Below are 26,062 nucleotides of genomic sequence, written 5' to 3'. Positions count from 1 at the left end.
GGAACTTCTTTAACTTACCTTACTAAGGATCCAAGCCTTTGTCTTTGGGATAGGGTAAACTGCAAATTAATACTTAAAACAAATGTAAAGTTGAATGACTTTTTATTTTGTTATTGTTTTCTCATTATTACAGGTCCTGAAAACCCCTGGCTAGTACAAGCATACATCGCTGCCGCAAAGCACCCATTCGGTTGTGTTGTGGCCCAAGAAATATTTCAGAGTGGTATAATTCCTGCAGAAACTGATTTCCGTATTTACAGAGACTTTGGCAACATTCCAGGTATGTGTTTGGACAGTTGTAGTAGGACCATTATTTTGGTTCACTTGGATGGATAGGAGAACAAGGGAAAATGAATAGAAAGGTTGTAGTCTCCGTGAATGCAATTAAAATCTTGTGATCGGAAGTTTTAGTTCATGTGCTTTGCTATCCAGAGCAACCAAGGAGAAGTGTTGAGTATTTCTCCTCTGGGACAATATAAGTAATGTTGAGATGCGTTTATTGCACTGATTTCAAACCAACAACAATAAACTGTAAGTTGAAAGTATTCTGACTATTTTGCTGTTGACTGTTACAAATCAAGCTGTGTATTAACGTTTTGGGGTGAGATCTCTAGCTAGAAGTGATTGACAACACTCTAAAATAAAAGTGCAGCATTTCTTTCAAAAAGTGAAGTGAAATATTGGTTCTCTCTACTTCAGTGGTGGGTCTGTGGGGGTCTGCCATGGATTTCAATAGGGCACAAGATTTGTACTGGCTATATCTATAATAATAAAAGAGGATGTGTGTCTGTCCATCAGCGCCATGGTGCCAAAACCATAAAACCTAGACACCTGAAACTTACCATGCATACTAATGGACCCCTAGGGATGTGCACCTTGGGGTTATTTTTTTTAAAGGCACATTAATTTTATTTAATTTAAGGGTGTAATCCTTTGCATGTTTAGATAGAAGAACGAATGTCCTACTATTCCCCACATGTCTCCACCAGCATGACTGGCTGGAGGGATGCTGGGAGTTGTTAGGGGTTTTTTCCTGCCTAAACATGCATAGGATTGTGCCTTAAATTGTCCATGTGGTTGAAGTCTGCAGTACCATCTTCAATCACCAGGGGCAGACTGCTCTAACCAGCACATAGCCTTGCAGTCCATACAGTCGGAAGCCATGGGAGTTTAGTAGACCAAGGGAGACAGTTGTACACCTGCCCCTTTCCCCATACTGTGGGGCAGCCCTTCTCTCAGTGGAATGGAGTGGACAAACGTTTCTCTCAAGGGGCTGTGGGATGCACCGTCATAGGGTGGGCAAAATGTGTCCAACCCTGATGTGGTGTAAGTTTGCTTGAAGGGTTTGCTGTATCAAACTAAGGGCTATTCCAACCCATGCAAAGCTAGGTCTATTTGCTAATATATAATATATGAAACAAAATCCCTATTGGTTCAAACTTCAGTGTAATTCGCAACCTATATATCTGTCAAAATAAAGTACAAGTTCCAACACAGAAAACTGGCTCCACCTTAATACTCCATGAACATTTGAAATACAGGAATACTTGAGGTCCCTTATGAATTCATAAAGCCTCCAGAACTTCCTTGGACACTGTCAACTGTTAGAATGAATGAGTAAAGGCATGGGGGATACCTGGAGCGTAAGCAAATGCACTGAAACATTTTCAGGAAAGTATGCATAAAAAGGCATATTATCCTCATAGCTGACATAAAGCCAGAGTTCCCCTGACTAGATGTAATTGGGAACTCTGGCTTAATGCCAGCCAGGATCTCTGTGCTCAAACCAGCATGAAAGGGGAGCAAGAAAGGGTCGGGGAAGGGCATCCGGCCAAAGTTTTTGGGAAGCCATGGGCCAACATCCAAATCTGGCTATTTAGTAGAAGAGTGGAATATAAATATTGTAGTATGATGATGTATTTATATCAGCATTGCTTAAAAGTGAATGGATTAAGTTAACATCTTGAATATTTTTAGTTAGATAACATCATAATTTAATTCAAATTGTTTTGATAGGAATAGATCTGGCTTTCATTGAAAATGGTTACATCTATCATACGAAATATGACACAGCAGACCGAATTCTGACAGATTCTATTCAGAGGGCAGGTTGGTATTCAAAGTTGTTCGTGAATTTTAGAGCAGTGCAAACCTGAAATGTTACTTTCCATGTTGGTGGTTATGATAATGCAAAACCTCTGGATCTGTATCTTAATTACAGCATATTCTAAATAAAATAAAGTTGTGTGAAGAAAATCCAAAGATCAAAATACATTGGCTATATGTCTTGTTCAGCCCATGCTATGTGGGCTGGGTAAAGTAAATTTACTTTAATTGCTGAAGGCAGTAATTATAGATCTCACACCCTGGTTTTATACTCTTACTAGAACTGTAATCAGATTGATTAAAACTTGAGTTGGTTCACACATAACAACAACTCATGAACCAGATATTTTTGCAATATGAACCAACGTTTTCTTTAAGGTTTTTTTAAACTTATTTTTAATTATAAAATTTCAACCAAAAAAAGAATAGAAGAAGAAAAAATGTGGCTGTATAGATTTGAATATATAATTTTCAATCTATGCATATGAAATGTTTATGTATTGTTCTCAGAAACCTGTATTTTCATATAAAAACTTCAACAAAAGCCGACCAAATAGCCAAATAAGTATCCATTCACAGGTGGTGTCTGTACACCACCCATTCAAATGTTGAAAGCATTGTAAGGTCATCAATCCATTGTGTTAAGGTTTATTTTGTGATGTCGTATGCTTTGTAGAATTATAAGTGAAAATGATGAGGAAAAGGCAAATCCAAAATATGCATTTATCTTTTTCCAAAGGTGACAATATTTTAGGTGTCATAAAATACTTGGCAAAGTCGGATAGACTGACCAGATCTCATGAATATCGACATGGAAATGTTGTCTTCTTTGATGTGTTTGGCATGTTTGTTCTGGCTTACCCAGCTCGTGTTGGAGCCATTATAAATTATGTCATCACAGCACTTGCCATTCTTTATCTAGGAAAAAAGACACTGCAGCCAAGAAAAAGAGGTAAGTTCACTTCCATGTATGGCTTTTGGACATAGTGGGCCTTATGGCGAATCCTATTTTTGCATAGACAAAGGAGCCCCTTATGCAGTCAGAATTTTGTCTTTTAGTTTTTGCTGCTGCGTTTCCTATAGCCTACAAAGGCAGGTGCTGATCAGCTTTAAACTGTCAGAGATGGGAAGCAAGAACTAAAGAAAGAGAACCTGCTACTTTTTTTCCCCCCTAAAAAGGAAACCAGCACATCTAGGCTGAGATCCAAAAAGCCCTATGCACAGATGGGGGCTTTTTGAATTTCCTCTGCCAATTGCAGTGCCTTGCATAGCATTTCAGCTGCTCTGGAGGGTCTCCTAACTGTCTGCAGTGGCTTGTGGGTAATGGTCAGAGGGCCCTGTGGAAGCAGTGGTGCATACTCAGAAGCCATGCCTGCTGGTCTCTTCAAGGCCTGCCTGTAGAGTTTTTAAATAGTTTGGCAAATCACCCAAGAGGAAATGTTTGGCAACACTTCCTTCTCTCTGTTAAAAACATGTAACTATTTTATTTCTGGGTATTGCACAGTGACAGCAGTGGAATGTTTACGAGCCTACACTTTTTGAGTTAATTTCAAAGTTCTTTAAAAGGATCATTTTCAAACACACGTTATCTCAAATCATTGGACAGTTCTTTGGGATTAGCAGAAAATATCTTAACAATGTAGTTCTGACAATGTGTACTAGGAAACAAGTCCCACTGTTTTCAGTGAGGATTACTTCCAAGTGAGTATCTTTTAGCTTAAAAAGTGTAGTTAACACATTTTAGAATATCTCCTCTTTATGATACATTGAGGATATGAGAAATCCTCAATGTCCAGTTCAGGAGCAATAATTGTACTGTATATTATAAGGAAACTTATGGGACTGTAAAAGCTGTGATTCGTGCTTCAGCTAGAGATGTCAAGGCCCAGAAAAGAATGGCAATTTTGAAAAACCTGGGGGTTCTCTGTTTTATCTAAGGACCGTTCTTGTTTTTTTTCTGAAAAATTGAACAGCTTTGGTATCAAGTATTTTCTTTTAGAATTTAGGACTAGGTGTTTATATATTGTTACCCAGCCTTTACTACCCCCCCCAAAAAAAAAATTTCTAAAAACTATGCAATAAGAAGATTTTATAGAAAGGCTAGAGAGGTAAAATGTCTGGAAATAATGTAGCCGTGGGATGGGGGGAGGGAATTTTTTTAATCCTCTCTGTAAGATTCCCAGCATAATTATTTTTTCTGTTCCTTATTAAAATTATTGATCTGATGTGTCTTTTACTGATAGACTTTTAGGGATGCTCCAAATCATGCTCAGTTTCCCAGCAAGTGGGTAGAATCACCATATCATAATATGGAAGAAAATGTGCATTCTTGACAGTTTGGGTTTTGTTCTTCTGAGTCCTGTGTTTCTGGGCTTGTGCTGGTTAGATGCTGTAGCAATCGATATAGTTCTAATCTAAAACCCACATGTGAAAGAAATACTGTAGGTTATCCTGTCATTGTCATCAGATGCTACAGAATAGCATGTGGGTTATCCTATCTATTTTTCTTTTTTAAAAATTAGCTTTGTAGCTTTGGTCTGTAGAACTCACTCCACAGTTTTTAATAAAGTTCTCAGTTAGACCTCACCACTAGGGAATGCTGCCTCAGCTATAAAACCTTTTAACTGCTACCACTAGAATCAACCCAGTCTACCTAAAAGGAACTCAGTAGCGTGGTTCTTATGGGGTAGGCATAGGACTGACACTACTACTAGAGGCAAACTTTCAAATTGAACAAAAACTAAGGTATTCATTAACAGAAATTATATACAAAAGTGAATAAAATGTCACTCTTCAAATAATAGGTTGAGATTGCTTAAAGGTTCTTAAATATGGTTGCATTCCTTAGCTGAGTCTTTCCCAGGTAAATAAAATTGCAATAGCTTTTCCTTCAGACCAGATTTCCCTAAACTCACCCCACAAAGAAGAACAAGTTTACAAACAGGAACTTCCTTACAAACAGGAACAGATGCTCTATACCAGTCTTCCTCTGCTTCCAGTTCTTTCTGCTTCTTCTGGCATCTAGGATGATTCAGATGTTTCAGGGACTACTTGCTGAAGTTCCCTCTAGTCAGACATAAAATAGGTGCCTAAAATATGTTATGTATAACTTGGTTTGGTCATAAAATTATGTTTGGTATATTAAATGTAAAAGTATAGTTTATTCAGACAATAATTACAAATTTAATGACCAGATTTACTTTTTAAAGTTTTTAAATAGAATGCTAATATTATGAGCAAACCTCATTATACATAATATAACTTTAGGAACATAAAGGCTGCTTTATGTTACAAAAGCAGCCTTCTCCAACCTGTAGCCCTTGATATATTGGACTACACTGCCCAGCATTCCTGACCATTGGACATGCTGCCTGAGGCTGACGGAAGCTGAAGTCCAAAATATCTGGAGGGTACCACAATCGGGAAGGCTGTCCTAAAGCAACAAAGTGACTGGGTTTGTACGACACAACAACTCACCGTGGGTTGTTGTCTTGAACAAGTCATGGTGGGTTGCCATGTTGTGCAAACATGGACCACTTCCCACAGGGTGGCTTGTTTGTAGGCAACAAGCCACCCTGACAACTCATGGCTTGTTGGATGGGTTGTTCAACCCACAATAGGTTGGCATGTCATCTGAACCTGGCACTGCCAACCCATCATGGGTTGTGGGCATTGCTGAGCGAGCTGCTTGCCAAGAGTGGCAGAAACCCCTGCTGTTCTTACTGAGCGTTCTCACCCATGCCGCAGTGATAGCCCCTCCACCGTTCCCCAAGTGGCATTTTGGCGGGGTTGTCACTCATTCGCCAACCCCTTAAAAAAAAAAAAAAAGTCCCCAATGTTTATGCAAATGGGGCTGATTTTTTAAATTATTATTATTATTATTATTATTATTATTTTGGCCCTGGGAATGTTAACAAATGTCTCTAGTTTTTTTGTTTTTGTTTTAAATTTGTCAGGGTTTTTTTGCCTGGTCAAAAATATATAGGCTTGCTTTGTCTGCTACCTTGTATGTTTCTCCTGTCAAATATACAAGGTAACTGACAAGACGAGGCTGTATATAGGCTGATTTTAAAGCCTTTGACAGTTGACATGTGGGGAAAAGGGATCAAGATCACCCTCTTACCCAGGTGATCCCCAGGCTTTTAAGTGTTGCCCTGATGCTTGAGGGTGCCCTGCTTTGAATCCACACTTGCCCGAGGCTGCAGCAAGTGTTTTTCACAGAGATCTACATGCCACCCCCTTTTCGCTCCATTCACACTAACCACAGCAATCTTTGACAGTTCCTTCAACAGTGGGGTGTGATCGGAGCAGGGAGGGGGACTTTGGTGGCAGACAAGACAGGTTGTGCTGCCAAGTCCCCTGGGATACCTGCCAGAGCTGGCTGAAGGACCGAGGGGGAAGGAGAGGCAGAACAACCCAAGGTAAGCCCGAGCATCTGTCGGGCTCACAGTGGGTTCTGTCGACAACCCACATTGCATGGCTTATTCACCAGGGTGGATTGTCATGTCGTGCAAACTCACCCAGTGACTTTAGATCTGTAAGGAATGCTAAAAAATATAAGTATTGCTTATTTTTCACTTTTAACCCAAATTTCCATCCTGTCCTGTCCCGTCCCCCCTCCAGAAAAAAACTTTTTTTCCATGGCTTCAAAATTTCCAGAAATTTTACATCTCTGACTTCAGCAGCCTCTGTTATGTCACAACAGATCTTGTTTTGAGTGCCGTAGCTACTTTCTACTGAAGACTGATGCAGTGAATGAATTACTTATTTATATAAATATTTATGTGCCACTCTTCAGCCCTATGCAGGGTCAGCCAAACCACTCACAATGCAGATTAAATAACAAAGGAGTCACATGCTCCAAATAATGGCCATCAAAAGCCTGGCAGCAACATTCTGAACCAGGTACAGTTCCCACATAGTCTTCAACACCAGCCCCAGACACAGAACACTGCAGTAGTCCAGCCTGGATGTATCCAAAGTGTGTGTGATGGTGGCCAGGTCTGTCTTCTCCGGAAAGGGTTGTAGCTGGCATACTAGCCAAAGCTATGCAAACTCATTCCTGGTGCATGTTTTAGGCTTTGAATTGAGGCCTATGTAACCAGTCTAAATGAAGGTAAGCATGCTGTTGATTTAATGGGACATAAAACTGCAGTCTGTGTTACTTGTATGTAAGCAGTTATTTTATTAATATTTAAAATGTATAAACTAAAAATATAAACATTCTTCCCCCTCCCATTTTCTTAAGGAGGTAAACCTCAAAAAGCCTTCATGACAACTTTAAATATCTGAATTAAACTAGGTGAGGAATATACTATTCGAGAATTATCAGGAAGAAGGTAAAGCATAATCATTTACACCCCAATCCTGAAAAAGGACAGTCCAGTGTTTCCTAGACTAGCTGTTGCCATGTTGGATTCTGTAGCCTTAGCAGTTCCAGCTAGAAGAAGAGTTTTAGAAGAAATGTATTAATCTAGGCATTAATGTATTTTTTTTTCTTATATTTTTGCAGTTAGTTATCTGAAGGAACTTGCCATTGCGTTTGGCTTCACAGTCCTTAGTTGGCTTGCCACTTTGGTTGGCATCCTTATTGTAGCAGTGTTTATTTCTCTCATTGGATGCTCTCTTTCTTGGTATACCCACTTCCATGTCTCAATTTTTCTGTATGGAACCGCAGCTTCGGCTAAACTAATTCTTGTACATACATTAGCCAAGACATATTATTATAAAGTAAGTATTGTGTTTTTAACTATATGATTTAAAATAATAATTATTTTGTTTTTCTTTTCTCATTATAAGCATATAAAGCTTCCTTAAATTGAGTCCACCTAGTCCAATGTTGACTTGGTTCAGACAACACAATAACCCACACTCAAGGGTTGAGTATGGGTTGTCATTGAACTGTGGGTTGTTGTTGAAATGTGGGTTACCATGTTGTCTGAACTTAGCCGTGCTAAAAAACCTTGGTTTGTTAACCATGAACAACCCATGAAGGGAACCTATGGTTTGTTGTTGGATTGTGAACTGTGGGTTGTTCATGATTAACAAATCATGATTTGTTATCATGGCTGGGTTTACCACCAACCCACAGTTCAATGACAACCCTCACCCAACCTGTACTCAATCTCTGAGTGTGGGTTGTCGTGTTTTCTGAAGCCAGCCATTGTCTAATGACTGGCAGCTGCTCTCCACGATCTGAGGCAGAGTTCTTGCCATCACCTCTTTTATCCTTTTAATCGAACATGATGAGGATCGAACCTGGCTCCTTCTGCATGCAAGGCGTGTGGCACAACACCGAGCTTTGGCCTGTCCCTTAAAGTGTCGACTGATACAAAATTGGTAGCGGCATTTCATTCATGCCTGTATTTGGTTGTCCACTAGATTGGGTTCTGGACTTCTCTTGTCCTGGGGACAGGAGTGACGGGCCAAGTTCCTTTCACGCTCCCCCTACATATTTGCAGCCATCGGCCTAGCTAAGGTTGGCCCAAACCTCCAGGTTGGCTTGCTTCCTGTCTTGGTTGGTGGGGTGACAGAAACCACAGGAAATGTGTTGGCAGGGCAACTTGTGTGCTTCCCTTATCCTTCACTCTGAAGTGGAGGAGTAACTCTAGATAGGCAACTACAGCTTATCTATACTGAAGAAGACTGTACTAATTAACATGTGCATGTCTGCTCAGAAGCAAGTGCCATTGAAGCCAGTGGGGCTTACTCCCGGGGAAGTGTGTATGGAATTGCCTTCTCAATCAGTTAAAGCTAATTATTACAAATAATGGCCCTGTTAATAAATATAGTGGAAAATAATAATAGCATTATGAACTGCAAGAAATAGACCATTTGGTTCTTCTTGGGATCATAGGTCCATTTTGCATGTAACGATAGCCGTGGTTTAATTAACGCATGAATTGCCGAAATCTAGCGGGAGTGAGCAAGCATACTGCCTCTGGCATGCTCATTCTTTCCACTTTCATTTAACAACCTACAGTCACCTCGTTCTGCGTTCTTTTAGGGATAAACAACTAAGACTTAACCCATGGTATGTTGTTGGGTTAACTTTGGGTCGGTTAACCCCTAAACAATCCAGAGTGTTTGGATTTGGACATCACACTAACAATGTACAAACAGGGTGAAAATAGATTGTTAATTGATAGCGGAAGCACCGAGCGCACCAGAGGCCACGTGCTCACTTGCTCCCGCTAGATTTCAGCAGTTTGTGAGTTAATTAACCCATGATTGCTGTTACATGTGAACTGGGTCATATAGTTGGAGGGATCTTATAGGCTATCTGCTTGATGTTGGAACTCCAGAGGTAGCGCATTCCCAACAGATGGCTATCCAGTAGCTTGAAGCTTGAAGACTTCCAGTGGGGTCTAGGTAATTGGTTCTATTGTCAAACTGCTTTTATAGCAGTTCTCCTAATATTCAGCCAAAATCCATTCTCCTGTAACTTAAACCCATTAGGTCTCGTCCTGTGCTAGCTTAAGGCGAATGCCCTCACACATCACCAATATAAATAAAGTATCAAGTTTGTCCAGGCCACATTAGCAACAAATTAAGAAAAGCACAGAAAAATTATTTATTTATAATATTTTAGGATTGCCCCTCTGCTCAGTGAGTGCTTGATGCGATGTACAATAACAACAATACAAAGATAAAGACAAAACCTAAAACACTTAAAAACATTTTAAAATAATAAAAACAGAGTGGAATTAACTATTAGAAGCTCAGTGGAACAATAGTATCTTCACCAGCAGTGTAAAGTACACTAAAGAGGAAGCTAGTTTAACCATCCGCGGGAAGGGGTTCCACACTGGGGTGCTGCTACACAAAAGGCCCTGTTTCGAGTATCCATCAACCTTTCTAGGAAGCAGGGCATGCAACAGGGCTTCAGATGATAAACATACATTTTGTGCAGGCTCATACGGGGGGGCGCAGTCTTTAATTTACCCTGGTCTCAAGCTGTTTGGGGTTTTATAGGTAAGAACCAGCACCATGAATTGGACTTGGAATTGGAAACCAGTGCAAACCAGTGTTATATAGTTTGTAGAACACACCAGGCAAAAGTCTGGATGCTGCATTTTTCACTCGTTGACCATTCTGGACTTTCTTCAAGGGCACAGCCCCACGTAGAGTACATTACAGTAATTTACATGGATTAAGGCATGGATCACTGTGGCCAGATCCACCTTCCCCAGGAAGGCATGGAACTGGCGCACCAGCCAAAGCTGGGCAAAGGCACTCTTGGCCACCACTGCCACCTGGCTCTGGCTGCAGTACTATATCCCATTACCTGGGAGTAAGCTCCTTTGAACACAGAAGGACCTATTTCTGCGTAGACATGCATGAGATTGCACTGCTTTTAGGATACTTACATTGACCCCTCAGAGTAAACATTTTTTCATTTTCTTTTCCCAGAACACAAATGAACAGTTCCTTGGAGAGATCTTCTTTGATGTTCCAGTGCTTTTCTGGTCAATTAAATTGGCTTTACTTACTTACCTAGGAGTTTCCTCGGCCTTTGTCAGTGCAATATGGGTAGCCTTTCCTCTAATCACAAAATTAATGACTTATAAGGAATTGAAAGAAAAAGGTATGATAATAATACTCAGCTTTCAGGGTTCTTGTAAGGATTACGATGTTGCATCCAGTTGGTGTTACCCCAGTGACAGAATGCTGTTTGATCCAGTGAAGGCTTACATCACTAGAAGGAGGTGATTTGGGGCAATTTACCTTCCTCCTGCAGCTCCCCCACCCATGCCCCGTGCGGTTCCAAACAGTTCTCCAGCCCTCCAGAGCAGGTTTGCATGGAAGTTGTAGGAGGGAGGTGGAATCTCAGAAATCTCCTTATTCTATTCTGACAGAAACCTCCACTAGATCAAAGGACATTCCAATAGCAGAGGGACACCAATTAGATACAACCCAATGTATGTTGAAGAACTTTGAACACTCTGAATTGCTATGTAAATGCAAAGTATTATTACTATTAAGGCCGGAATTCTAGTGGGGATGTTTACAGTTAGGTAATAATGACTGATTTTGTTAAGATAACTTTTTTTCTTAACCAAAAAGTATTTTTACTTTGAATAAAAACAGAGGGCTAACAGATTTCTTCTATAGATCCAGATTTTGGATTTGGATTTCCTCCTCTCCATTTTATCCTAACAACAATCCTGTGAGGTAGGTTAGGCTGAGAGCCAGTGACTGGCCCAAAGTCACCCAGTGAGCTTCATGGCCAAGTGGGGACTAGAATCCAGATCTCCCAAATCCCAGTCCAACACTCTGACCACTACACCACACTGAGTCTCTGTTCTCTTGGTATGTGGATTGGAAGGAGGTGCACACCATTATGCAGAGGTGCCAAGTGATGAATATCTATGTGTGATTATTCCTAGGTTCGTGGCATTTCACTGCTGTTCAGACTCTGTTTCTCTTAGGTTTCTCCTGCCTTCATAAGATCCCTGCTTTCAGCCAATATGTACTGTTCAAAGTATACTTCCTTGACATGCTGCTCTTTACAGAGCGTTTTACTAGACTCCCACCTGACATTGTCAACTCATGCCTGGCATAGTCATCAATCAAAGTGTACTGTTCAACCTGTCCAAACCTGAAATACCATCCTCCTCTTCTTTCACACATTTAATGCTTGCCTCCCTCTTTCCCACCTTAACCTGAAGGAAGCACAGTCTCCAGATTTGCTCTGTTGTTCCTCCCTCTTGTGTGTGCAAGTCCTGCTCAGCAGGCTTGCAAAATAGCTACATTAAAAAAAGAAAAGAAAAGAATGGTAATTACTGTGACAGCGCACATTGCCAGAAAATGAGCTCTACCTGCTTTTTGTTTAGAGTTACGATGGATCAAAAAGAATGTGTTGATAGACCCTTGCTTACATACAGTGCATTGTTTTTTCACTATGTCATATAACATCTATATTTGCAATAGATGATGTAAAGGTCTAGACTTTCTATACTACAGACTGCTTTTCTTTCTCTCTGTCTCTCTCTTTTGTAGGTGCCACAATGAAATTTGTTGCAATTTACCTTCTGGGGATGTTTATTCCACACCTCTATTTAATATACCTCAACTGGATTGTATTTGAAATGGTTGTACCCATCATGGGACGCAGTGGTTCAGAAATTCCACCTGATATAATAGTGGCTGTTTTTATTGTCATAGTATCTATACTTCTGTCATCTTACTTGGTAAGGATGCCTTTAAAAGACGCACATGCTTTGTAGTCTACAAATTAAACCGATTTAGGAAAGTTTCAACTGTAGGTTTAACAAATGCCGTAACGTACCCTCAGACAGTTTTCTGGTCTGAGAAAATGATACCATCACCCACGTGCAGAATTTTGGTCTGGTATAGAAGAGTCTCCATCAGTGTGACTACAGGTGCTTCCAGACAGAAGCCTCCTGCTGCTACAAAATCATTGCTCTTCTGCTATAAGCTGCAAGTGGAATTGCAATTGATCATTCACACTTAAGGGGGTCTAATGTTTTTTTGATGTGTTCCATCCATCTGTGTTCCAGCCACACAGTGGGCGGGACATAGCCAAGTGTGCAGTCTTCTCTCCTCTCCTTTCCCCACCCCTCCTGGTTGCTACACACCCTTTCTTCCCACACTTTGAAGCCTTACTTCTGAGTAAACGTCTTTATGGAAATCCCATCAACATCACTTGCAGTTGCCTAATTAGAGGGAACACTTCAGGAGCAAAGGTCTGAAACTTGGCAATGTGCCCTACTCTGCTGATGCTTGATTCTCAGCGGACTGAATGAGAGCTCTGCCGGAGGCGCCTTTTGCAGCTGTCTTCTCTCAACCCAGCAGTATTCCCTGGCTGCCCCTCCGGTCCACATGCCCTTAAAAACAACAACTTGAATACAGAGGATTCCTTACAGTCAGAGCAATTGCCCTTCGTAATTAAGGGGCCAAACAGGTATGCAGCAGCGAAAACAGAGTAAAGGAAGTCAGAAAAGGGAGGCGAAGAACAATTCACACTGCAGTGTTTTCTGAGCAACGCCTGTCCTGCTTTCCCTTTTCCCCACCGCCCTCTTCTGATGTTTTGAAGGTGCTGCCTGCTTGCTCAAGCATCTTTCAACAAACAAGAAGCCCAGGCAAAGGACAGCATTCATCTTTTGCTGTCCCTGGTGTGCTCCAATAAAAATGCATAAATGGACCTTTATATAATATATATTTGGTAATGATTAGTTGTGCTACTTCATCATAGCATTAATCCACTATATATTTTTAACAAACTTAAAAAATAATGCCTGCAGCACAGGGATTGCAAGCATGCTTACTTCCAAGTAAACATGGTAACGAGTCGTCTGCAACTCCCACTGATTTCCCCAGAGAATGCCTGATTTTATAGTTCAGTCAGTTTCACAACTGGATCTTATCAGTCAACCCAGTACGGTTTTGCAACGTGGGTTTGATTTTTTTCTTAGCTCACTCTGAAACTCGTGTTTTACAGATAGCCTTTGCGCCCTTCTGCCATACTCAGAGCACAAGGCAGCCCCGTTTAATTCCTCCCAATACTTTTATTTGGTTCAATTTGAATTTGTTGTTGTTGTTCAGTCGTTCAGTCGTGTCCGACTCTTCGTGACCCCATGGACCATAGCACGCCAGGCCTTCCTGTCCTGCGCTCTTTCCCGGAGCAAAATCAATGAATTGAACGGATGTGACATAGTAGAATTCCCTAATTAAGTGGCTAATTGCAGTGAGGGATGTGGGGGATAGGACAACTGGCTCATCATTCCAGGAGAGAATAAAGGTTCAGGAAGCAATTAATTCAGAGATTGTCGAGAGCCATGCAGAGAAGATCTTTAAAAGACTTGCTGTGCAGCACATGAAGTGGCTGGGCCATCAGTAATGGAAACCAAGTGACCGAGAAAGGAGGAACGTACCTTCCCACTGTGCCTCAGTTGTGCATCTTCCATTTTCTAATCCACATCTGTAAAAATATTGATCTGCTATTCTGCTCTTTCCTTAGAGCAGAATATTCTGCCAGTCTGTTTAGACAGAAAAAAGTCCTACAATTCCCAGGATGCCCCAGTCAGCCATGCTGGCTAGGGCATGCTGTGAGCTGTAGGACCTTTTTCTGTCTAAAAGTGCATATGATTGGACCCTTAGGGAGCAATCCTATCTAGATAGGCCGCTGCCTCCGAACGCAGAGGCGACCACCTATCCAAAGCAGGGCAGGAGAAGCACGGAGGGGATTGTTCCCTCCGCGCTTCTCCTGCCCCACTTTTTCGGCTAGCGAGCCAATTGCGGCTGTCTAGCCACAGGAGGACAGAGCACGGAAGGAGGCTTCTGCACAACACATTGGATGTGTCATACAGGCAGTTCCGCCCTCCCTGGAATGCCCCCAGCCACGCCCCTTTCTGGCTGCTCCGCACTCCTCTTGTGAGTGTGAAGGACAGGGCTGTTCAGCGCTGCCTCGGAGGCAGCGCAGAAGTGTGGGGGGGTCGGTTGTCCGGGAACTGACCTTGGAGCACAGGCTCCAAGGTTGGTTCCCGGAAAACGACATATCCTATGGCTGTCTAGCTGCTGCCTAGCGGCCGTAGGATTGCTCCCTTAATGTCTTTTTTGTGGTAAGAAAAAAGATGGAAGAAACGGTGGGAAAACATGGGAAGATTACAACTGGATGACATCGTCTGGAAACTCCGTAAAATTATGTAAAGGGGCACAGCAATTGCACATTAAAAGACTCATCTGTAGGCTCCATTTCTGATCTTTCACCTTTTGACAATTTAGAGGTTTCCCTTTTTTGAATTGGGGGTAGTAACACCCTGCTGTTCAGGACAAATAATTTACTAGCCCATACAAAAATATATTAGCAGGTCACCCACCTTCTTGAGCCTAGGCTTATGCAGCGGTGGTTGGGTGGTCAGCAGAGCTGTGTTCATCACACTACATTGGGGTACGGGAGTGAGGATGAAATCAAAATTGTGCACCAAGATTTTTTTTTAAAGATTTGCCATAATAACATGCAAGTTATGTAGGCCCTCTTGGGCTGCACTCCTGTATACATTTATCTGGAAGTGACTCCCATTGAATGCAATTAGGCTTTCTTCTGGGTAGACATGTATAGAATTGCATGGTTAACTGCTTATTTGGTATAGTTCACTCTGCTTCTGGTAGACACGAGGAAAGAGCTCTAAAGGCACTAAAGCCCCATCTTTGAATCGCTGGAAATTCTGCACAGACCCCCTCTGGCTTCTGAGTTTTCAGCAGACATCTTCCCAACTTTAAGGGATAGAAACGTTTAATTTTATTGTTGTTAGCCGCCTTGGGAGGGCTTGTGCTGTAAATAAAAAAAAAAAAAAAAATGTTAACTCTAACAAAAACAGATTTTCAGAATGTTCCGTTCTGTGCTCCATAGCACGTGCTCACTCCAGACCTTAGAAAAGGACAGGCATGAAAGACCCACGTTCAGATTGTTGCTTGACTGTGAAGCTTTCTGGGTGGCCTTGGCAAATCACGGAGGGTGTTCGGACGATTGCGTAGGGAGAAGGCGCCGGCGTGGCTCTCCCCCCGCATGTGCCCTGCATGTAACTGCTATTTGCATAATTCCCCGTGGTGCAGCACGGGTTGGCATATTATCCAGCCCTGGTTTGTAGCGCGGCAGGGGTGGCTTCGTACTCACCCTACAATCCCTGCTGCAAGTCATGAGTTGTAGGGTGGGCGCAAAGCCATGTGCGCCAGGTTCAAACAAACCTGTGCTGCAACACGGGGAATTATGCAAACGGCGGTTGTGCACACAGCAAGAAGCCACGATGGCTTCTCCCTGTATGTTCAGGATTGTCCAAACCTGGTCACTGTTTCACCCAGTCTCAGCCTGATTTGCTACATAGACCTGTGTTTGGCAAGAAGAAATCCTTCGGATAGAATTGTAAGCTGTTCCCTTTTTTAAATTTAGTTTTATTTTTAAATGTTTTCTAATTACGGTTTTTATAAAGGAAATATTCTCATGCTTGTTCTTTTTCTGTCTTTAGCTTAAGTTCATCTATCTTGCCAGAAGCACAAAGAAGACAATAATAACTTTAACAACAGTTTTTGCAGTCACATTCATTCTTGTTTGCAGTGGAATCTTCTTCCCTTTTAGTTCAGATTCAGCAAACCCAAGGCCTAAGCGAATCTTTCTTCAGGTAAGAAAGACTTTTGATGTTGCAGAGGAGGGTCCATGTAAATATTAAATAAGGTTTTGTTTTGGCCACCTCTTTATAGCAGAAGCTTTAAGAAGAGATTGATCTCTTTAATTAACACCCAGCTCCTTGGGATTTTCATATGTGTCTTATTTTCACTGGCCCTCAATCTCTGCCATATTTACTTTCAGCTCTTTGGGGCTTATGACCTCTGAACCATGTCAGCCCTGAACCTTTGTTATACTCCCACTTCAGCTGAAGTAGGGAGAATGAGGATGTGACAGGTGGACAGGACAGTATGGAGAGTGATACCTCTGCACTGGGACCGATTCTGGCATGTCCTGATCGTAAATTTTCTGAGCAGCGTATCTTCTCTTGAGCTTAGCAGAAGATGGTTAGCCTAAGCGCTTGGAACTCAATGGCCGTAGACTCTGTTTCTGATTTTTGGTCACTTATATAATTTATAGAGTTGTTTCCCTTTTGTGAAACGGGGATAGGGAACATGCAGATCAGAACTAATAGTTTACTAGCCCACAGAACATATTAGGAGGTTGCCCACCTTCGTGAAACTTGGGTTTTGCACTGGATGGTTCGGGGCGCACACTGCATGCAGTGGTGATGGTGGAATTAAAATTCTTCACCAAGGTAACTTAGATCTGTAAAAACAAAGCATGTCTCCTGCTTGCCAGTGGACAGTGTACTTTACAGAGCAAATTGCGTATACATTTATTTCTTAAAGGATGCAATCCTGTGTCCCCTAGACATTGTCTGAGGGGCCATAGGATTCTGGGCATTTTCACCTCTGGGAGACAGAGCCTCACCCCTGGAGGTGAAAATCCCCACTCCGATCTTCATCCTCGCCCGCCTCTCAGCTGCTGCAGAAAGCTCTACAGTAGTTCCTCTTCCAAGGTCAGCCTCATGACCTTGGACACGGACAGGGAGGGGGAAGCGGGGCATGCCAGTGGGCGGGGAGGAGAAAAGGCCGGGAAGCGCTGTATCCTTGGCCTCTCCAGCCCTGGGCCTGCCCCCACCAGCATGACTCCACTGGAGGGGCTCAGAGGCCTGTCTAGTGGAAAAAATTAAAAGGAGGACAGAGAGATGAAAATCACATCCATCGCTCCTCCCGCACTGTTGGCAGCAGCCCGGCTTCCTTCTAGCAGGCATCAACCTGATAGGGTTGCGCCCCAAGTATTTCTGTTCCACCTTTTAGGGCAAAACCAGGGTTGTGAATTCTGTCTTGTTTGGGAGAGTAAGCCAGGATTCTTGGTTTGGACATCATGACAAGCTCTCCTCTTACTCATTAGTTTATTATCTGTCCATGAACTGTCACTGGTTCCTCCACTCACAGATCATTTCCCACTGATCCAGTACAGAAAGCCAGATCCAGAGTATGTCCTGCCACGTGCATTATGGCCAGTGTTATTTGGGATAGGCCTATGGTTTTCAGGGCAGCCATGAAATCCTGAGCTGTTCCACAAAAGGCAGCCTTGGTGTAGATATTAAAGTCCACCAAGACCATCAGCCTTGGTCTTCTCAAGACTGTTCTGAAGACCACCTCTCACAGTTCAGGCAGGCAGACGTGTTCGGCAGCAGTGTGGACGGCACGACAACAGAATGCCAGTCCTGTTTTGAGTTCCCAACACCAGGCACAGACACTCACCAGGAAAGATGGAATCCTGTAGACCAAGGCTACTCCCCTACCCACCTCTCAAGCCATGCTTGACGCTGTACCTGACAACTTAATGGATTCTTCTGGGTGAGGTTTATACACATACATGCATGCACGCCATCTGGTTGGCATGCTCTTCCTATAATGGACATTGGGGGCTTTCATCTACTTTCTTTGGTTCCATGCTCAAACTGCAGTAGTTTGAAATCAGAAATTAGCCTTGGTGGTTCCGTCTGAAGTAGCATTTCCTCCTCGATATATCCTTCAGTAGGTTATAAATATACATTTTCCACACTTTAAAGTCTGAGTTCCATTTCTTTCTGAACTGGAAGTATTTATTGACTCCTCCCAAAGTTGGGTACTTATAACATCTAATTTGCTGCAGTTCTTTTGAGTGAAACCTGTAAACCTGAAGCATGATCTGCAGGCCTTAATTCAGTCAGTCAGTTCCATAGTCTCTCTGGGCAAACTCCAAGCATCATCATCTGAGTAGATATCAGGGCAAATTCTGCCGATTGTCTAGTAGTTTTTTGTCACTTTATCAGCACATGAACAGAAGATTTCACAACTTGGATGGCCACTTGGAAAAAAGTGATTCTGGAATATGGATTAATGGGCTTGACTATGGTGGAATGTCTCACATTACTCCTCACATACCTGAACTCAATGACTCTATTAGAACGAAATGTGAGGAAGAATCGCCTTTCTGTGGCTTACCGTGGATCCTTCCTGTGGACTATTTATTCAGGTTGGTAGTAACATCTCCCTGAACCATTGAGTGTTCAGTAGGAATATCAACTGATAAATGACTTTTAAAAATCAGTGAATGCCTTCAAAGCTAAGCAGCTAACACATTAAATGGATAAAAGTGAGGACTTTTAAAGAAATGTTGCAATGCCCCTAAGAGAGGAGTGCTCTTGTTCTGGGCTGAACCAGCCTGGAGCAGAAGCCTTGTATTTGAGGCTCACAGGAAAGTAGGGAAAGTGTTGCAGGAGAGGGAAAAGGAAAAAGGACACTTTTTTGGCCACCTTCTTGAAACCTTCACTTGTTGTGCTGTATAGTACTAAAGGACTCTGTTTCAGGATTGGCTGCTAGGCCCAAACTTTAGTGCTTTGATGGTATATTCGTGTGTGTGTGTGTGTGTGGGGGGGGATTGGGAAGCAGAGGGTGGGGAAGTTGAAAGGGGTCCTCTTTCCTTTCCTCTCTCCTGAAAGCTTCCTGAATGGAGGGCAGTTTTTAACCTTGTGTTTCTTATCCCCTCAACTCTAATGCACATCTCCAGGATAATGTAAGCTGCTGGGGATGAAGCAGGCCCTCAACATTCAGTAAGTCTTGGAACACACTGTCCTTTTTGGGCTGATAGGTATTTCTTTTTCTGCCCCGCAGCTCCTTGTGCACCTCCAAAATCTTCTATGGAGAGTCCCTCTGGAGAAGATCGGAGGCAGTGGGAGGTGGTACAGGGGGCTGCAGGAGAAGGGAGAATCCACCCCAGTGGCAGATGCCATTCTGTCCGTGGACAGACACAATCAGATGTCATCCATTATCTTTTAATCTGCAAACTAATGTACATCTGCGTAGCTACGGAATCCCCTGAGTATACAGAAACCTCTATCTTATTTTTGGGTGGCCCCGTTTGATAGGCGTGGGACCACAGAAGTTAGGTATTAGAGGGAATAATTACGATGTTGCTGAACCCAACAAAAGTGTGCTTGAAGGAAGGGGAAAGTGTGAGGATGTGCATTAATGTTGTCAGAAGGACAAATTTTCTTTTTAGCATAGAGAAGCCTAGGAAGCTGGCTTACACCAGCACTCTTTGTCCATCTAGCCTCCTGTTGCCTCCTCTGACTGGCATTGTCTCTCCACGGTCTCAGGCAGAGGTCAGTACATCAGTACTGTGCACTATTCAAGTTTTTAAAAGGTGTATGGTATTCATTTCCACTGCCAGCTTTAGTCTCCCCTGGTTCTTATTAGAAGAAATGCCAGACTAGTTTGACCCTGAAAGGTAGCTTGCTTTGAATAAAGGCCAGAATGAAAATATATCTCCAGCAATGCAATCCTGTGCATGTTTACTTGGAAATAAGCCCCACTGCTTTCAGTGGGGTTTACTTCCAAGTAAGTGTGCATACAATAGCACTATGCATCTTTCCTCCCCCTGCAACCAAATTTAGTATAGAAATCCAGCTATATGGCAATGGAACATCAACAGAGGCCCACATCTAGGAGTTTGTGGTTGTTGTTAGCCCCACCAATTAATCAGGAGCTTAATTATAACCTATAAGTAAAACTTAAATGATATCGGTCAACTAAGGGCACAGTTAAGGGCATGGCTGGCTGGAGTATGCTGGGAGATGTAGGACTTTATTCCTTCTAAAGGCACATAGGATTGTGCCCCAAAGCTTGCAACCCTAGTTTCATTTCATAAAGTATAAAAAACCCTTCATGTTAGGAAATAGAACAGATAGTGTGAACAGCAACAACATTTATCTAAAACAATTTAAAACAATCAGCCAGAGACATTCCAGGACCTGATCAAAAAGACTCGTATGCTGCCAAATGCCTGAGGGAAGAGGGCAGGTTTAAGTTGGTGCCGAAAAGATGACAAGTGTTGGCTCCAGGCGGGTCTTGTCAGGGAAAGCATTCCATAAATGGTTGATAGTTTATTAATGGTTGATGGTTTATAGTTAAAACACTATCTTACCACTTCCTTCTTTAAAACGTAAATTTAATATTTAATTTGCAACATTCCTGATTATGCAAGCTAGGTCTGTAGTCTGTTGTTTCACTTTGAGAAGTCTTTGGGCCTATAAGCTTTGGATTTCTTATAATGGTTTTCTACAAAGTAGACTGTGGGGGATCTGACATCTGAACCTTGGTTTTGTTCTCTCTTATGTCTGCTGTTATAGGTGTATTCCATTTTTGTTTTTTATGTTAAAAAGAAAGAGATGGTTAGTTACTTGCATATTTATGGCTAACTCTGAACCCCTTAACTTCTGTTTTCAAATCAGCATTTCCCACTGTAATATGCCCATTCATACTGTACAGAAGCCTTTTAGTTTAATAGAATTGATCCTAAGCAGTAATTTAAGGTACTTTAAAATACTATTTGGAAGTCTCACATTGATCTTTAAAAACACACAGAATGAACTTTTCTTTTCTTACAGAAAGAACTGGTATCTTCCTGCTCCAGCAGTTACTCCCCAAAAACCTGTTTGGTTTCAGCTTCTCTCCAAAGAGCAAATGCCCTGGGATTCTACAAAGTTAACGTTCGAAGTATCAGGTGAGTTGTGCATGACCTGTGACCTAAATAGGAAATATTCCAGTTCTTGCAAAGGCAATGCCATGCCTAAGGTACTAAGAGGAAGGTGCATTACACAAAATTCAGGGCTACCCTGTCCAGGTTCCTAGCCATAGGAAATGCATCACAGAAGCATCACAACATGACTGTGATACTATGTACCTGAAATAGACCCTTGCCTATGAAAAGTTATGCAACAGCAACAAGACTTTCTTGTCTTTGGAGCAAGCAACTAACTAACAGGCTGCCCTATGGGGATTTTTTAATATTTCTAGGTTGTTTTTGTGCCCCAGGGCCTTCAAAGCAACCTAAGGAGCAATCCTATGGCCGCTAGACAGCGGCTAGACGGCCATAGGATATGCTTTTTTCCGGGAACTGACCTCAGAGCACGCGCTCCGAGGTCGGTTCCCGGAAAACCGACCTCCCCCCATTTCCACGCTGCCTTGGAGGCAGCGCAGAACAGCCCTGTCTTCCATGCTCACAAGAGGCGCCGAAGGGGCCGGAAAGGGGCATGGCTGGGGGCATTCCGGGGCGAGGAGATCGTAGCTGCCTGTGTGACACATCCAATGTGTCGTACAGTAGCCTCCTTCCCCGCACCATGCTCCTGAGGCTAGACAGCCGCAATCAGCTGTCTAGCAGAAAAAGCAGGGCAGGAGAGGTGCCGAGGGAACGATGCCCCCCATGCTTCTCCTGCCCTGCTTTGGATAGGCGGTCGCCTCCGAGTTCGGAGGCGGCCACCTATCGAGATAGGATTGCACCCTTAAAGACTAAAAAGAAAATGAAATCCCAAAAGGGGTGTAAGAATATGGCAGCCACAAACTGAAAGGGTCAATATACAACTTTTCTAAATAAGCCCTTGGCTCATATACACTACTCATTTACACTAGTGCACTTTTGGAAAGACTTGGACAGCATGGTGTTTGGAACCCGCTTGCTCTTCAGTTTCTACTGTCAGCTGCTTAGTTCATGTCTGCTCTGTAAACTTAAACTTCTATCTAAATGCTTTTAGATGTTGCAACTTTTGACAGGGAAACCTGGAAGTTAATAGTTTCGTGAAACTGCTGAGAATTCTCTAGTACAGGGGTGGGGAACATTTTTCAGCCCGAAGGGCAAATTCCAATCTGGGAAAGGTCTTGGAGGCTGCATTTTATGTGTGGTCAGGGCCAAAGGCAAAGTGGGTCAGGCCAAAATGAGATGATTACTGATTTTAAGCCTACTCAGAAGTAAGCAGGACAGCCTCTGCATGTCTACTCAAAAGTAAGCAGGATTGAATCAGCAGCACTTCCAAATAGCATCCCAATACCAAACCTCTGTCTATTCAGAAGTAAGCATGAACAGCATGTCTAGTCATGAATAAGCAGAGCAAGATTCTGCATTTCTGCTCACAAGGATGAAGGACAACTGTCTGCAGGGCAAGCCTCAGAAGTAAACAGAACTGCATCACTCAGCAATGTCTTCTCAGGCCCCACCGTCTTTCCCCTACAGGGAAAAGCAGCTAATTGGGGATGAGAGCTTTTCTCAGCTGCACAGTGGCAAATGCTCCCTTTCTCATGGTGCAGCATCAGCTGCTGATGAGATAAGAGTTTTTCACAGCTGGGAAATGGGGCAGGGTGCTTGGATAAGCAGCTGGTGAGCCAGATAGGGAACCTGTACAGGCCTGAGGGTCCCCATCCCTCCTTGAGTAGAAAATTCTAGTCTCCTTGCACAGTTACAATCTCTAGTTGCCCTTGGGGTAAGTGAACTAGTTTATTTGTAGTGTAGACATATGCTCAGTTCCATTTTAGCTGCAATCCTATACTTTCATTTAACTGGAAGTAAGTCCTTGCAATGGCGTACCCTTGAGTGTTGTTGTTTATTCGGTCAGTCGCTTCCGACTTTTTGTGACTTCATGGACCAGCCCACGTCAGAGCTTCCTGTCGGCCGTCGCCACCCCCAGCTCCCCCAAGGTCGAGTGCGTCACCTCCAGAATATCATCCATCCATCTTGCCCTTGGTCGGCCCCTCTTCCTTTTGCCTTCCACTTTCCCTAGCATCAGCATCTTCTCCAAGGTGTCCTGTCTTCTCATTATGTGGCCAAAGTACTTCAGTTTTGCCTTTAATATCATTCCCACCCTTGAGTAGACATTTGTAAAATTGTCGTATTGGTCTACTTTTCAGTGTGTAGCACACAAGCAGTTGGAGGATGAAAAAGTTTGGATCGGGCTGAAAATAGTTTCATAGCAGAGCTAGTATACCTGAAAAGACTCCTCCTTTCTTATCCTACGTTCATGTAGAAATCTTTGTCTGATTGGTGCTTTAGGTCCAAGCCACATGTCACTATATCTTCGTCCGCATCAAGGTTCAATGCTGTCCAGATGGTCTCTTGGAGATGGGACTCCTGTTGTTAACACTGTAGGCGGAGATTACTTTGTGTATTATTCACATGGACTCCAGGCCATGCCGTGGCACTTCTGGATAGAGTTGAAGGTAAGGCTACATAATAAACACTAAAACGTATTTCTTAGAACTAGATCTCCTATTCCATTAAACTATTTTGTCTTTTGGGGACAGAGTTACCAGTGGATTTTATTAATTTATCTTTGTCTTTTAAATACAACACATGTTGCTTTTCATGCTGTGTGTTTCGAAACTCAGACTTTTCCCCCTGGTTTGTGAATTAGACTGTGCTGCTCCTTGAAAACAGTCTAAGCCTTGAAGTGTCCTTGACATGCAGAGTTTTTACTTTCATTTCCAACACATACCTGCAGTAGAATCAAAGTTGTTGCATGCAAGCAAACCAGAGGGTGGAAATTTAAGGCTGCAATGCTACGCCCATTCACCTGGGAGTAAGTTCCACTGAGCTTCATTGGGACTTACTTCTAAATTGACATGCATAGGATTGCACTCTAAGGGTGCAATCCTATGCATGTTTAGACAAAAAAAGTCCTACAAGTCCCAGTATATCTCAGGCAGCTTGGCTGGACAGACAGATTCTGAGAGTTGTAGGACTTGCATAGGATTGTGCCCTATGTTGCCTATCCAGTGCTAAGCATGTGTATTTCTCAAGCTGGCTGCCATAAAAAGAAAGGGAATTAGCTGTTGCTACTGTTAGATTACTAGATGGGAGAGGATTTTCTTTAGTTATTTATCTATTTAATTCATTCATTTCTTAGCCACTTTTCAGGACCAGTGTTCCCAAGGTGGCTTACAGCATAAATACAATTCAACAAACATATTAATAAAATCATATTTAAATACAAACAATTTTAAATAAAAGTAGTTACGATACCACTTACAATACATTTCTTCGTGCTCTGTGAGAGTGAATGTGTGTGGGCTGATAGGGGTTTTTTTACTGCTTAAATTTTGAGAGGAACCTGAGAGGAATTTAGTGTTTGCCAAAAATCTGCTTTGCTAAGTTTATTTCAGCACTAACCACAATTGCCCTTGTAACCAGAGTATGAAAGCAAGGTTAGCAAACCATCTATGAAGGGATCTGGTTAGCATTAATCATGGTTAGCAGAAGTGCAGATGTAGCTCTACACCATGGCTAAAGCAAATCATGGAAGGGAGTGAGCAGATTTGCAGTGGAGAGAAGTCCTTGAGCACTGTCTTGATCTAAGCATGTGGAGGAGATCATATGTCTGCACTGGACCTTACTGTGAAATCCCAAATTATTGCTTTTCCATTGCTTGTAAAATGTAGGGATGGCTTTCCTACTGCTTTTACAACCTGTCTTGACATACCTGGGCTATGTGCTGATGTAGGCCGGAATTGGCAAGAAATCTTGATACATATTAGCAATAATGTTCAAATAAGCATGTTACTGAACTTGTTTTAATTACTGTTCTGCCTACTTAGACATGTAATAGCAAGAAAATGGCTTGCTTCTATATCCTCCTGTTACATGTAGTGACTTGCTCTCTGAATACTTTGTTTCTTTATTCTAATTTTCCTTTTCAACTAGCAACAAGAAGCAAAAATGCACATCTGCTGTATGTTAGTTTGTGTCCTTGGAAACTCCAGCCAATCCTAAAATATGTATGTGATTTCAAGTCTCATAAGGCCAAATCCAAAATATGTGTCTAATCAATCCCAGCAGTCTAGACTATCTTGCTGACTGCTTTTCACCATAGCTCTGTTCTCTATCCACTCTTCTTCTAGTAGCATTAAGTGCTCTCGTTTCTTCAGTGTCTAAACTTACCTGTAAAGAATAGTCTGGGAAAATACTCTTGCCAGCTCAAAAGCCAGTGCCTTAAATTGTACAGTTTATGTTCTTTGACCTCGATCTTAGAATGTCATGGTTTGCCAACCATTACATTTCACCTAAGTAGAAAATGTTCTTGGTCATCTGGTTACCAGAAGCATGAGTAAACAAAGACTGCCTGCTTGAGGGTAATGAACCAGTCTGTAACTTTCCCTCCGCTCTCTAATGCAGGGTTTGTGTATTTCAGTTTAGACCCTGCAATATCCTAGTGACAGTCTCAGTTCTCAGAGCTCTGACATCCTTCATTAGGGTATAAAGCAACAAAAGAAGAAAAATGAAAAGGACAAACCAAGGGCATCACTGCTTTTTAAAAGCATCACTGGATATATGTTGCCTTTGCTTCTTGTTTCAGTTTTGAATTAAGAAATCTGTCATCTGCTTATAGTAGGAAGGAAGGGATTTCTATTTGTCAGTGTTCCATTGATACCCTTATAGCAGCTCTCTTAAAATTGTTTATTTAATTAAATGAATGAATGAATGAATGAATGAATGATGTCCCACCCTTCATAAGGTAAGTATATATAAGATTGCAGCCTTAAACTCTGATTTCTTTGCACACATTTATTCCATTTCCTTATCAATTCGATTTGCCCTTTAGGTCAGATTTTA

General features: G+C 42.3%; 1 protein-coding gene across 4 annotated transcripts in view; it reads left to right on the top strand.

Moving 5' to 3' along the window:
- Window positions 1–26,062, top strand: part of ERMP1 (endoplasmic reticulum metallopeptidase 1) — a 56,712-nt gene that overhangs the window by 24,688 nt on the left and 5,962 nt on the right. For 2 of the 4 annotated variants that reach the window (XM_084834461.1, XM_084834463.1), the window contains 10 exons: window positions 134–280; window positions 2,017–2,109; window positions 2,846–3,058; window positions 7,619–7,836; window positions 10,519–10,693; window positions 12,109–12,299; window positions 16,095–16,247; window positions 18,459–18,661; window positions 21,075–21,190; window positions 23,507–23,673. In XM_084834461.1, coding sequence (XP_084690587.1) covers window positions 134–280; window positions 2,017–2,109; window positions 2,846–3,058; window positions 7,619–7,836; window positions 10,519–10,693; window positions 12,109–12,299; window positions 16,095–16,247; window positions 18,459–18,661; window positions 21,075–21,190; window positions 23,507–23,673 — 1,676 coding nt within the window. Of the gene's footprint in view, window positions 1–133; window positions 281–2,016; window positions 2,110–2,845; window positions 3,059–7,618; window positions 7,837–10,518; window positions 10,694–12,108; window positions 12,300–16,094; window positions 16,248–18,458; window positions 18,662–19,195; window positions 19,239–21,074; window positions 21,191–23,506; window positions 23,674–26,062 lie in introns of all 4 variants that reach the window. The other 2 variants (XR_014787776.1, XM_084834462.1) reach the window with 2 other exon arrangements.

The sequence above is a fragment of the Heloderma suspectum genome, chromosome 2 (genome assembly GCF_057233095.1).
Source record: "Heloderma suspectum isolate Gila_16-S chromosome 2, 16-S_ref, whole genome shotgun sequence".
In the NCBI taxonomy this organism is placed as follows: domain Eukaryota; kingdom Metazoa; phylum Chordata; class Lepidosauria; order Squamata; family Helodermatidae; genus Heloderma; species Heloderma suspectum.
This window is presented reverse-complemented; position numbering and strand designations above follow the sequence as displayed.